At 39.4% G+C, this 12755-nt stretch overlaps 1 protein-coding gene across 2 annotated transcripts in view; it reads right to left on the minus strand.

The window, feature by feature from the left end:
- The window catches only part of SESN1 (sestrin 1), a 94395-nt gene extending 81758 nt beyond the window's left edge, over positions 1 to 12637 (minus strand). For both annotated transcript variants that reach the window (XM_054722631.1, XM_054722632.1), the window contains exon 1: positions 11815 to 12637. In XM_054722631.1, the coding sequence (XP_054578606.1) occupies positions 11815 to 12093 (279 nt within the window). In that variant the 5' untranslated portion in view covers positions 12094 to 12637. The remainder of the gene's footprint in view (positions 1 to 11814) is intronic.
- Between the last annotated feature and the right edge of the window lie 118 nt (positions 12638 to 12755).

Below are 12755 nucleotides of genomic sequence, written 5' to 3' on the forward strand. Positions count from 1 at the left end.
AAAAGTTCAAATTGAGTAATTTCTTTAAATCATTACATAAGTTAGCTCATAATTTAAGGAAATCAAGATTAAAATGTTAAAATTTGATCAGATAAAAGTTGAATAATGGAAAGATTAAGAAAAAAGCACCTTTCTACACTGTTTAAACATAATCATTTATGGTTCTAATGTTAATTTTCCATAATAACTGAATAAAGAATCTAAAGACTTTCAAGTATGCACAGGAGACACACCAATGGAAAAATGATTTCTATATGAGCTCAATGTATGATAAAATCTGGGGTAGATTTTTAAAAAGACTACTGAGGTCCCTTTTTAGCTGTAAACAATTTGCTGTATGACATGTAATGCAATACCATATTTTGGGAAATTTCAAACATTCATAATCTACAGGAAAAATACTCAACACTCCTACACTATTTTTCTAAGCCTACAATAGTGCAGTCTTTCAGCTACAAAGCCAGAAGCCAATTATAAAACCAGTACTTTTCCACTAGAGTTACTTGTCGGGCAGGGACGGGGATGTTCAGCTTTGCAAACGTTAGGGTCTAAAATAAGATCACTGCAAGGAGTTACTACAACACTCACCCTGCCAGCACTGTCATGGCAACAATGAACTAGCTAGGAGAATGCTCTTTTAACATTCAAAGCTAACTTTACTCTATTACTCATGGAAATATACCAAATTTTATTTTAGGCAGTTCACTAAAGAAATCATTTTACTTGGTAATCTCTTAATGTAAAGATAAATCTTTTGTATACCACACTTTCAAGATCACAGTGCAGAGCCACCTTGCAATCAGCTGAAATTTATGACAACATAATGAAAATTAACATGCCACTATGAAAGTTTGAGATTTGGCAGGGTTCAAATGCAATTTCAAGATGAGGGAGAGTTTAAATGAGAATTTGAGCCCTGGCCTGTTGGGTTCAGTGGTTGGAGCGCTGGCCCACTGACTGAAGGGTTGAGAGTTCGATTCTGGTCAGGAGCATGTACCTCAGTTGCCCACTAGCTTCCCACCCCGGTCAGGGTGTGTGCGGGAGGCAATCTCTCTGGCATCCATGTTTCTCTCTGTCTCTCCTCCTCCCTTCCACTCTCTCTAAAAATCACTGGGGGAAAAAACTCCTTGGGTGAGGATTAACAAAAAAGAATTTGATGTGCAAGTGTGGTTTCCTCTAGAAACATTCAAGTTTTCATTTCATCCTGAAGCAAAAGTAATTTAGAAAAATAGTATATATTTTCAGTGTTAGGAAACTTATATGAAATTTTTATTCAGATAGTACAGTATAATGGTGAAACTATGGAATCTCACCACCTGGGTTTGAAATCTGGCTCCTCCTCTTCCTAGCAATGATAATTTGGGCGTTATTTAACCTCTCTGGGCCTTAATTTTTTCTGATACATAAAATGGGGATAATAATACCGTATTACTTCTTATGGTGGTGTTGTAAAAAAAAAAGTATTTATAAAATCCTTAATTTGATTCCTAGAAGTGCTATTTCCTTTAGAGTGCTATTCCCTAGAGCCAGGGAACTTGGAAAGTAGGTGAAAGCTTTCCCAGCTGCCCAGAGACTTAGGGAACCCTAAAGAGCATATTGTGCCATGGCACTGAGTGGGCAGAACATAAAACTAATAGTTAACGTTCACTTAGTGCTTACACGGTTCCAGTAAGGATTGCACATGTGACCTCATTTAATCCTCACAAATTCTGTGGGGGAACTGAGACGTGTAAGAAAGTTATGTAACTTGCCCAACATCACGGAGTTTGACAGAAGAGCGTTTAAAGCCAGGTCTGACTAACTTCGAAGCCTATGGTCTTGACCATTCATCCTCCAATGGTGCCTAGGTACTGAAGCACAGGCCTTAGTCATGGATCTCTATGTGTGCACCTGACCACTTGGATGACACATGGAGCTGCCTGCTTGCACCCCTGCCTGTTTGCAAATCCTGCCTGCTAGTGTCATGCTGACATACCAGAATGGCGTTGAACTTCAAGGAGGAGATAGATGTCATAGATGTGCCACCATCTCTGGGGCAAAACTCTGAGCAAGTGTGGGGTAGTGACTGGTTAGAAGAACCCTCATAAAGTTGGACATTTTTATTAATCAGCCAATATATAAATATTTAATGTTCAAAAGGCAATTAGAAGTGTTAATACATGGGCCTAGCTGGTTTTGCTCTGTGGATAGAGTGTCGACCTGTGGACTGAAGGATCCTGGGTTCAATTCTGGTCAGGGGCACATGTCTGGGTTGCAGGCTCAATCCCCATAGGGGGCATGCAGGAGGCAGCTGATCAATGATTCTCTCTCATCATTGATGTTTCTGACTCTCTCTTCCTTCATCTCTGAAATCAGTTTTAAAAATCTATACTAATAAAGAGCTAATATGCTAACAAGCGGGACGCAGTAATGGTAATGACCAGGTCATTAGCATATTAACTGGGGCGTAGCTCTGGAGATGGGTCTGAAGCAGGGGATGCACCCGGGGGAGGCGGGACCATCCCATGCTGGGGAGGGCAGGGGTGAGAGCCCATAGCGACCCCCTCACCAGTCCTTCACCACCCACCGCTCGCACTCAGAGTATCCCGTGGCCCACCTGCCAGGGGAAGGAGCACAGCGCAGCAGGCGGGAGGCTTCCATGCTCTCCTCCATCGCCATGACAGGGAGGAGCCTCTGAGTTGCTCCAGAGACGGGGGCAGAAGTGGGGAGGCGCCCAGAGAAGGCGGGACCAGCCCGAGACAACTGGAGGAATTGAGGTCGGGGCTTGAAGCTGCCAGAGGCCAGAGGGTTTGGGGGCTGGGCCAGGCGCACTGGAGCTCTGCGTGGACAGGTTCCGGTGTCAAGGCAGGGCTGCAGGTGGGTGGGCAGCGTCTCGCGCGCTGGGCTCCTAATATATAATAATCCCATAAAAATCCTAAACTCTAGTAAATATAAAAACCCAAAAGGAATGCTAGTTTGGAGTTTAATTTTTTTTATCTAAATGACCTAGATCAAGGTCATCATCTTCATCTTCATCATCACCAATATTGGTTGAGTGCTTACTATGAACCAGGCCCACTTCTCCATGCTTTTCATGTTATTTAATTCTCAAAACTACCCTGTAAAATTGGTATTATTATCCTCATTTACATATAAGTAAAAGTTCCAAATGTTAATTCAAAATTAAATTTATACAGTATATTGAAGCTTACAAAATGCTTTATCAATATTATCTCCTTTAGTTTTTATAATCACATCACAAAGGAGATAAAAAATAAAATACAAGCTTCTTTTGTTTTTTTTTTGTTTAAATTTATTTATTGATTTGAGAGAGAGAGAGAGAGAGAGAGAGAGAGAGAGGAGAGAGAATCATCGATTTGTTGTTCCACTATTTATGCACTCATTGGTTGATTCTTGTATGTGCCCTGATCCGGGATTGAACCTGCAACCTTGGCATATTGGGATGATGCTCTAACCGTCTGAGCTACCTGGCCAGAACTGTTTTGTTTTGTTTTTTTAAGTAGAGTCATTATTAAAATTAGTGAAAATTACAGCCTTTCCTTTGACATGTCAAAAGATAGATAAGCATAGTGTTTATTAAATAGTAAGCATACAACAAACACCTAATGAATGAAATGAGAAGAAATAATTCACGAGGTTCAGTGGTCAAATCTATATTGGTTCAGTAAAATGTCAATTATTTATTATACAACAAAACTGAATAAGTTTAAGTTATATTTAGTAATGTAAGTCTGCCAATGTATACCTTACTTGTTAGTTGAGTAAGGCACATCTTAATTTGGTGAGATGTAATCATATCAATGACTTCGAGAGACCTTATTTGATGAGAAAACCTGTCTCCCTATCAATTTTTACTTTTGAAAGACTTCTCCTAACTATGTCTTTCAGTTCCATTGGACATATCACCCTACCACTATTTTGCAAGGCTTGGTCTTTATCACATGATCGGAAGAATTTCTTGCTGTGTTTAGGCTATGAATAGCATTTGAAAAATTACTCAGTTATAATTATAGACAGCTTAACACCTGCCAAGTTGCTAGAAAATGAAATCATGTAAAATTTAAAGACAAGTATGCAGTGCTTGTCAAACACTGAAGTATCAAAACAGTAAATGCTCATTTTAGTGGGGTTACTAAAATTCTAATTAGACTTTACTGAACATTACACACAGAATTGACAAATTATCCTAGCTATTTTTTTAAAAAAGGCATATGTATATATACATATATACTTAGTAGTTTGTCAATTTATACAATTAAGTTAAAAGACTAAGTGAATACTATTCCTTTAATGAATATTTATATATTAAGTTGATTTGGGTAATACAACTCACAAAACTCATATCACAAATTTTATTTCCCTTTAATATAATTTAAAAGCTTAGGAAGTTGTTTCAAGATATATTATGAGTAATACTTTGTAAATCTACGAAGAACTTTCCCTTTTTAAGTTAAAAAACTGGGTAAGTTTAAATAAAATATAAAACTTAAAGTATCTCATTTTTCTAAGGTAATTCCATATTTCATTGCAAACTACCATAATCAGATTTTTCTGTAAGTAGTTATATAACAGAGATTAGAGCATGAGAAGACAGATAATTCTCATGTTGCCAAATTTCACGAGTCTTTCGAAATATCACAAATTGTGACAGTTTACTAGTAATACACAGCTTTTAACAATAAAATTACCAACTGGGAAAATCCAATAAATGGTCCTAACTGTTACCCTACAAAAACTCCCTAAATATTTCCAGTGAAAAAGGCATTAAAAAACACACCACACCACAAGAATATTTTTAAAGACTTCTTCTATACACTAAAGTCATGGTAAATGTACTTTATCAATACTACTTGGTGTAGTAACCATCAGGGGAAAAAGCAAAGCAAGAAATAATGTTCCCATAGTATGAGTATCTGGCTGAGTTTTTCATACTTAAATTTCCAGTCTGCCCAATGCCCCTAGCAATGTCATCATCAAATAGTCTGAAGAACCCTCAGATGCCCGAGTATACTGTGCTAGCATAATTTCATCAAGGTCAACTATGGTCTTTTTCACTTAATGTAATAAGTGATCTAGAAAAGCTGGGTCAAAGTAAATCCCCCTTTCCACTGACTTCCATTAAAAAAGCAAGTATTTTACCATAGTATGAAAAAAAAATGACTGTTTGAGAAATTGTGATAAAGAAGATTAAAATTAGTGGCAAGGCTTGCTGGGTACTGATGAACTCCAGCAATACTTTTATCCTTCTATGTATTTTAAGCATTGCCTCCCCTTTCCCTAGCATCTCCCCTAGTCTTTCCACAAATTCTAACTTTTCCCATGTCTACAGTTCCTCCAGTCCACACTAATTTGCTGCCACATAAATATTTTCTATTTTTAAATATGAAAACTCTTTATGATTAAGACATAACACCATTCAGGGCCCCATTATGTCAAAGTTTTAAGTGATTAATAATCCTTTATTACACCCAAGATTCCACAACTACCTTCTGTAGGGTCAAAGTTTCGACAAATCCTTAAATTAGCTATTTGAGTTATTAATTTACTAGAGGCCCGGTGCACGAAATTCATGCACACAGGGTGGGGGTGTCCCTCAAGCTCAGCCTGTACCCTCTCCAATCTGGGACCCCTCGAGGGATGTCCGACTCACAATCCAGGACTGCTGGCTCCCAACCACTGGCCTGCCTACCTGCCTGATTGTCCCTAACCATATCTGCCTGCCAGCATGATCACACCCTAACCACTCCCCTGACAGCCTGATTGACGCCTAACTGCCCTCCCCTGCCGGCCTGGTCACCCCTAACTGCCCTCCCTTGCCAGGCTGGTTGCCCCTAACTGCTCTCCCCTGCTGCCTGGTCACCCCAACTGTCCTCCCCTGCAGGCCTGATCACTCCCAACTGCCCTCCTCTGTCAGCCCGGTCACACCTAACTGCCCTCCCCTGCAGGCCTGGTCCCTTCCAACTGCCCTCCCCTGCTGGCCTGATTGCCAACAACTGCCCTCCCCTGCCGGCCATCTTGTGGTGGCCATCTTGTGTCCACATGGGGCAGCCATCTTTGACCACATGGGGGCAGCCATCTTGTGTGTTGGAGTAATGGTCAATTTGCATATTACTCTTTTATTAGATAGGATTATCTATACAAATGGTTTAAAAGATATTTGCCAAATATCTAATAGCTTACCAAAAGGAAAATATAACTCTGAAACAAAGAGAGCAACAAACCTATTTTCTAATTATTTTATTCCATGAATGATTTGTACATCACCTTAAGAGCACATGTGTTAAAGATAAGAAAATTCTAATTAAACTGTTCACAGGGTCCTCCACGGTATCATGAACAACCCATGACCTCAAATCAAAATCTAATAAGTGTTCAACATCCCATTTCCCTGCAAAACACTACTTCCCATTTATGAACCAAACAATAAGTAAGCTAGAGAAATATTTTTTAAATTAATCATTCTGGTCCATTTCAGTCATTGAGTGTCAACCTATCAACCACGAATGCCCGGTCCCCAGCTGGGGGCTTGTAGGAGGGTTGCAGGCTCGATCCCCAGTAGGGGAGCATGTGGGAAATGTTTCTCTCTCATTGACCTCTCTCTCCCTCTCTCCATCTATCTATCTGCCTTCCTCTCTGAAATCAGTTAAAAATATATTTTAAAGAATTAATCAGCTCCTGGCTGGTTTGGCTCAGTGGATAGAATTTTGGCTTGAGGACTGAAGGGTCTCAGGTTCGATTCCAGTCAAGGGCACATGCCTGGGTTGTGGGCTCAATCCATAGTGGGGAGCATGCAGGAGGCAACTGATAGATGATTCTTTCGCACCATTGATGTTTCTATCTCTCTCTCCCTCTCCCTTCCTCTCCAAAATCAATAAAAATATATTTTAAAAAGTAAAATAAAAAATTAATCATTCTGGGGTTTTTTCCCTTATGCTTCAGACCATTTGGGACACTGTAAAAGGAATAAAATATTTTAAAAGCTGAAAACTTAAAAAAAAAAAAAAAGGAGTATCCTTGTTAGTTTCAATCTTTCTGAAAAGTCAGAACAAAGGAAGAGGACAGGATGTATTATGTTATAAAGAAGACACTGAGGATAGATAGTGCAGATATGATTCATCCTGTAAGTCAGGGGTAGAGAGGAATACTCCATCTGGAACTCCAACAACTGTAAATGTGCACCATACCCAACAGCTAAGTTTCATTTCTCACTGGGGTGTAACAATCACTTAATGCCTCCTCCATCCCACTTAAAGATAAATACCTTGTTACTTGGTCTAAATCTTCTATCATAAGTCAAATTACTTTCAGACATTTTCAGAAGAAAATGAAAATAATCAAATGACCATTCTTGAAAATGTACCTGGCTATTTTGACTACTCATAATCTTTGGATGTATGTATATACATTCACATTTACCTCCTAATTACAGTGCTATAAAGACTAAAGTTTACCAGTGGACTCTATTAGTATATTGAGCCAGTGCATTATTTCTGTTCCTTTTTTAGGGCAGTGATGGCGAACCTATGACACGCGTGTCAGCACTGACACGCGTAGCCATTTTTGATGACACGTGGCCACTGAGGCAGCCGCATGCCAAGGATGAAACATTTGCTGCTCCTGAGGATGAAACATTTGCGAAATAATGTTTTTCCTCAAAGTGACACACTACCCGAGTTATGCTCAGTTTTTTGGCGAAGTTTGACACACCAAGCTCAAAAGGTTGCCCATCACTGGTTTAGGGAAATCAAGCATATCAAAAAGTATTATGGGGTTAAATTTTTAAAATATAAAGCCCCCTATGAGAATAGATGACCTTCCTCAAAAGTGGAGAATAAATCTTACTGACCTCCCCAGTCCTGAGTCAGAGCTTGGCTCAGAATAGTGCTCAAAAAATGTGCTAAATAAATTTAAGTATGTTGACGTGAAATCAATAAATTACAACAGGAATACAGAGATGCCCTACCATCTCTCCCTTCCTAACTGTAGTCCTCTGAGCTGACCTGCAGGAATTGCAAATGTAGTTCAACTTCTGCTGCTTTGTTACTAATGAATAACAAAAAGCATTCTGGAGTGCTACATTTGAGTTATTTGGTTTCCCTGTGAGGCTGATGTTAGGGTATGAATACTGAGGCTGGGGGTGCTGGGCAGTGAGCTGGGGTGGTAAGTGGAAGCCAGATGACGCTGAATTCTTATGAAGTTTAGAGTCTGTCCTATTTTAAAGGATTTTAGGCAGGAGAGTAACATGGTCAGATTTTCTTTTTAGATAAATGGCTCTGCAGGTGGATATAAAGGTGGAGGATGGGTTAAGTCTGGAGAAGTGAGAGATAATGGTAGGTAGAACAGTAGTATAGCAGGTGAGCTTTTTCTAATAGGATGCAACATAGGCAATGTAATCTCAACATGTCTGAATCAAAACTCTTTATTCCCCCTAAATTGACCCACTCTCTGTTTCTGGAAATTTTAGAACTACTCAAGTAGTTCAAGCCAGAAACTTTCAAGCCATCCTTAATGTTTGTTATTTTCCTCACCTCCTATATCCAATTATGTCTAGCTATCTCCCAAACCCATTCACTTTTTCCACTATATCCTACTCCACCATCATTTTTGCTTTGGGCTAGTGGACAAACTCCTGATGTTGCACGTCCACTTTGACCCCTGAAATCCATTCTCCTCATTGCTTCCAAAGCAATCCCTCTAATACACAATGGAATATGTCACCATCTTGCTCAAAACTCCCCAGGGGCTTCTCCCTGTTCCTAGGGTAAAGTCCACAGATCTTAACAAGGCTTATAACAGTGATGGGCAACCTTTTGAGATTGGTGTGTCAAACTTCGCCAAAAAACTGAGCGTAACTCGGGTAGTGTGTCACTTTGAGGAAAAAACTAACTCCAAGACTCTAGTCGCAAATGTTTCATCCTCGGCATGCGGCCGCGTGTCATCAGAAATGGCTACGCGTGTCAGTGCTGACACGCGTGTCATAGGTTCGCCATCACTGGCTTATAAGATCCTATTATCTGGCTGCCTAAAAGCAATAAGAATTCCTAACATTACTGAGCATTTCTTACGTGCGAGGCACTTTGCTATGCTTTGCAAGCATTATTTCATTTTATTCTCATTGTGAAGCAGAATTATTAGCATTATTCTCATTTTGCAGATAAGAAAACTGAGTCAAGGAGAGATTACGTATGTAAGTTTGTGCTCAAGCTTTCACACTTCCAACAAACTGTATGCCCCAACTACAATGCATTACTTTCTATTCCTAGAACTTAATCTGCTCTTTCTTGCCATGAGTCACAGACACGTATTGATCCCTATGTCCCCCTCAAAAATCTCATTTTTGCCAGGGTAATTTTTATTCATTCATCAAATCTCTGCTTATATGTCATCTCTTCAGGGAAGTCTTCCCTTACTATCTAAAATTACATTAATTGTTTACTTCTTTATGGTCTGTCTCCCTTCAGTAGAATTTCAAAATTGTTGACCACTGGTTCTCAGTTCTTAGAATGGCATTCACCTGGGGTTCCATAGCCACTGGTTGAATGAAGGCATGATTGAATGATGTGGGGATGGAAACTCCCTACTATGGTAACTTCATCTATTCAAACTGATAAGAAACAAAAGAAGCCAAATATAAATTTGTTCATCTACTAGATATTTATTTAGTAGCTTCCAGGTCCCAGCCAATACTCTTGAGAACTTACAGCCCTCCTGGGGGAGACAGACACATAAACATGATTATAGCACAATATAAGTAAAGTGCCTGTTAAAATTGTGGCAGGAATAAAGTTCAATAGATGCAGAGATGAAAAAAGAATCTAAATCTATGGGAAACCTTTACAGTTGAGGAGAGTCTTGAATCATTTTGCAGGATGAATGAGTCTTGAAATATACTATATCATATAGTCTATGTATTTCACTTATGAAAGGGGAGAGAATCACCCACAATGTAGTGGGACACTTTACATCACATTTAATTCTCACAATAGCTCTATTTTATTATTCCCATTTTACAGGTGTGGAAATCCAAGCTAAAACAAGTCCAGTGACTTACTTGTCCAAAATTATGTAGTACCTTAATAAAAGAGATAATAATTCACCCCAGCTGGTTTTGCTTAGTGGATAGTGTCGGCCTGCGGACTGCATATGCTCAGGTTGCAAGTTCCATCCCCAGTAGGGGGCGAGCAGGAGGCAGCCGATCAATGATTCTCATCATTGATATTTCTCTCTCTCCCTTTCCCTTCCTCTCTGAAATCAATAAAAATATATTTTAACAATAAATAAACAAACAAACAAATAAAAGAGATAGTTTGAGCCTACTCTGTCATCTGACTCCAGTACCCATTTACTTACTATATTATAGTCCTTTAACCCTGTATTCCCCAGAGCCCAATTACTTGTTTTCACTATAACTCTTTTTTTCTTTTTTTATTGATTATGTTTTCACTATAACGCTTAACAAAATTGGTTATCTGGTTTCCCATTTTAACACAAAATAAGCAGCAAAATGAAAGGTTAAAGAAGAAACCAAATGAAGTATACCTACAATAAACAACAGAACTGAACACAAAAATTCAAAAACATGAATCATATAGTCTTCTACAAGCCACCTTTAGCTATGCAACAGTAATTGATGTGCACAATGATGACCCCATTACCAAAAAAAAAAAAAAAAAAAGGCAGTCTGAGGTAGAAATATAACTTTTTGATGCTTAAAAGGGTAAATAGAAAATTCCTCTCTGGTAACTCTGGATAAAGGAGTTATAATGATTATTTCCAAAGTAATTTTAAGAAGAAATATCCCAAGATTGTTAAGTCTTCTTTTTTCTATTGCTTTAAGCTAAATTCAAGACAGAACAGAAAAACTGTTTATCTTAATTTCCATGTATACACAAGTAAATTATAAATTTTAAAAACTTCACACTATGACTTTGAACAACACATACTTTGAACAAGTATAGAGGGCTACTGAGCATTCTTAATATTTAAAAACAACCTCTCTTAAAAAAACAACCTTTCAAAAAATCAATAAAATGGGATAAATTGATTATGTACAAAACAGGAGGAAAACTATAATACGTTTAACCTGTTGCACTCACAATTTAAATGAGTGCATATGTGAAAATGAAAAGAAACAAACAACTTAAGCAAACACAGAGAAAGCTGGTTGAGTAATTTACCATAAAAGTGTTTCTACCATACATTCCACCTGAGTCCAAATTTTAACTCTGAAGATGTCAGCTTTTATAACATAAGCTTTTATTATTTTATATAATTCTTAAAAGATTGCATTTAGAGAACAGACCCTGGATTTTTTGTTTTGTTTTTAAGAACAAAAGAAAGTTGTTTCACCAATTATCTTGAACAAGCTGACAAAGAAACATTTAATGTCCTTTATCATTTTAAAGAGTTTTAAATGTGAAACTTTCCACACAGAACAGTTTGTAACAATGTGAAAAGCATACTGGCTACACTTCCCAACAACATGTAAAAGTAAATAAAAGGAAAAGAGAGTCTTAACTTGCAAATAACTGTAATTTTCACTTATCTTCCCAGGAGGAATGTAGTTTCTGCTAAAACTCTCTAGAAAGACAATACTTGTTTACTCATATTTGAAAATTGCTTTTTTTTTTTTTAGTTCATCTTGTACAATTTTGGCCCCCAATTCAATGTTTTATAGAACATTCTAATTTTAAGATGTAGAGTGAACTCATAATGAGTTCATATAACAACCTATTAGAAGTAAACACAAAGCGAATTTAAGTGCAAGTAAAATTTCACTACATAGACAGTTGTAATTACAATGCTCTTCCTTACCTGGACGCTCTTCAAAATAAACTCGCTTTTCTCTCTTACATCTTTAAAGGGACACCTCTTAGAAAGCATAAGCAGATGAGCAAGAAGCTTATTCAACCCATCCAGAGAACCAGCATCTGAAAGCCCGTCCGATGGACGATAAGGTGTCTCTTTCACCGAACGAAGATACTCAGTTTTTCTCAAAATGATCTGCCTAATGTTTTCCAGTGCCGTCTCTCTAGTAGTTGAATCTCTACTGCACAGCCCATCCCATCTCACTTCATTCTCCCCTTCAGCCATGACAATTGGAGATTTTTCTTTGCAGTCTTCAGTTACCTTTCAGCATGTCCCCAAAAGCACTTTGTATTTTTTTTAAGCGAGAAACGTAACAACAGTGTCAGAGAAATCGAATCTTCATGAAAACATAACGTCCGGGTGACCTGTGGAACCAGAGTGTCTTTTTCTATAGATGGCTTTCAAGCGAACTGCAAGACAGAGCTCACGCTCTCCTTCCACACCAAGGGGCAGTCTTCTCGGATCAGACTCAGAAACCAGCGTTGGAAAGTGGAAACCTCGCAGAGCTGGCTTTGCTGGGCAGCGAAGCGCTCGCCTGGGTCTTGCGGGGTCAGCGGATATTCTCACGCGGCCGAGCTGTCAAATCCGTGCTCTGCCCAGAAAGGCTGGTACCAGTGGAGCGCCCTCCAGCCATTCGGGGTTTTGTCGGGCAGCCTCCAGGCTCTCGGGAGCGTTCCCGCCCCGCCCTCCTCCGCACCAGGCCCCGCCCTCCCCGCGCCTCGGCCGCGGCCCGACGCTGGCTGGACGCCGGCGGGGAAGGCTGGCCGAGCCTGGTTCGCTCGCTGCTGCGGCCGAGAGATCCAGGCGCTCCCGGGGGGCGGCAGCCTCCAGCCGTCGCGGTCTCGGCAGCGACGTAGAAGGAAAGCGTCCCCCGCCCCGTCGCTGCC

Source organism: Eptesicus fuscus, chromosome 10, assembly GCF_027574615.1.
Source record: "Eptesicus fuscus isolate TK198812 chromosome 10, DD_ASM_mEF_20220401, whole genome shotgun sequence".
Lineage (NCBI taxonomy): Eukaryota > Metazoa > Chordata > Mammalia > Chiroptera > Vespertilionidae > Eptesicus > Eptesicus fuscus.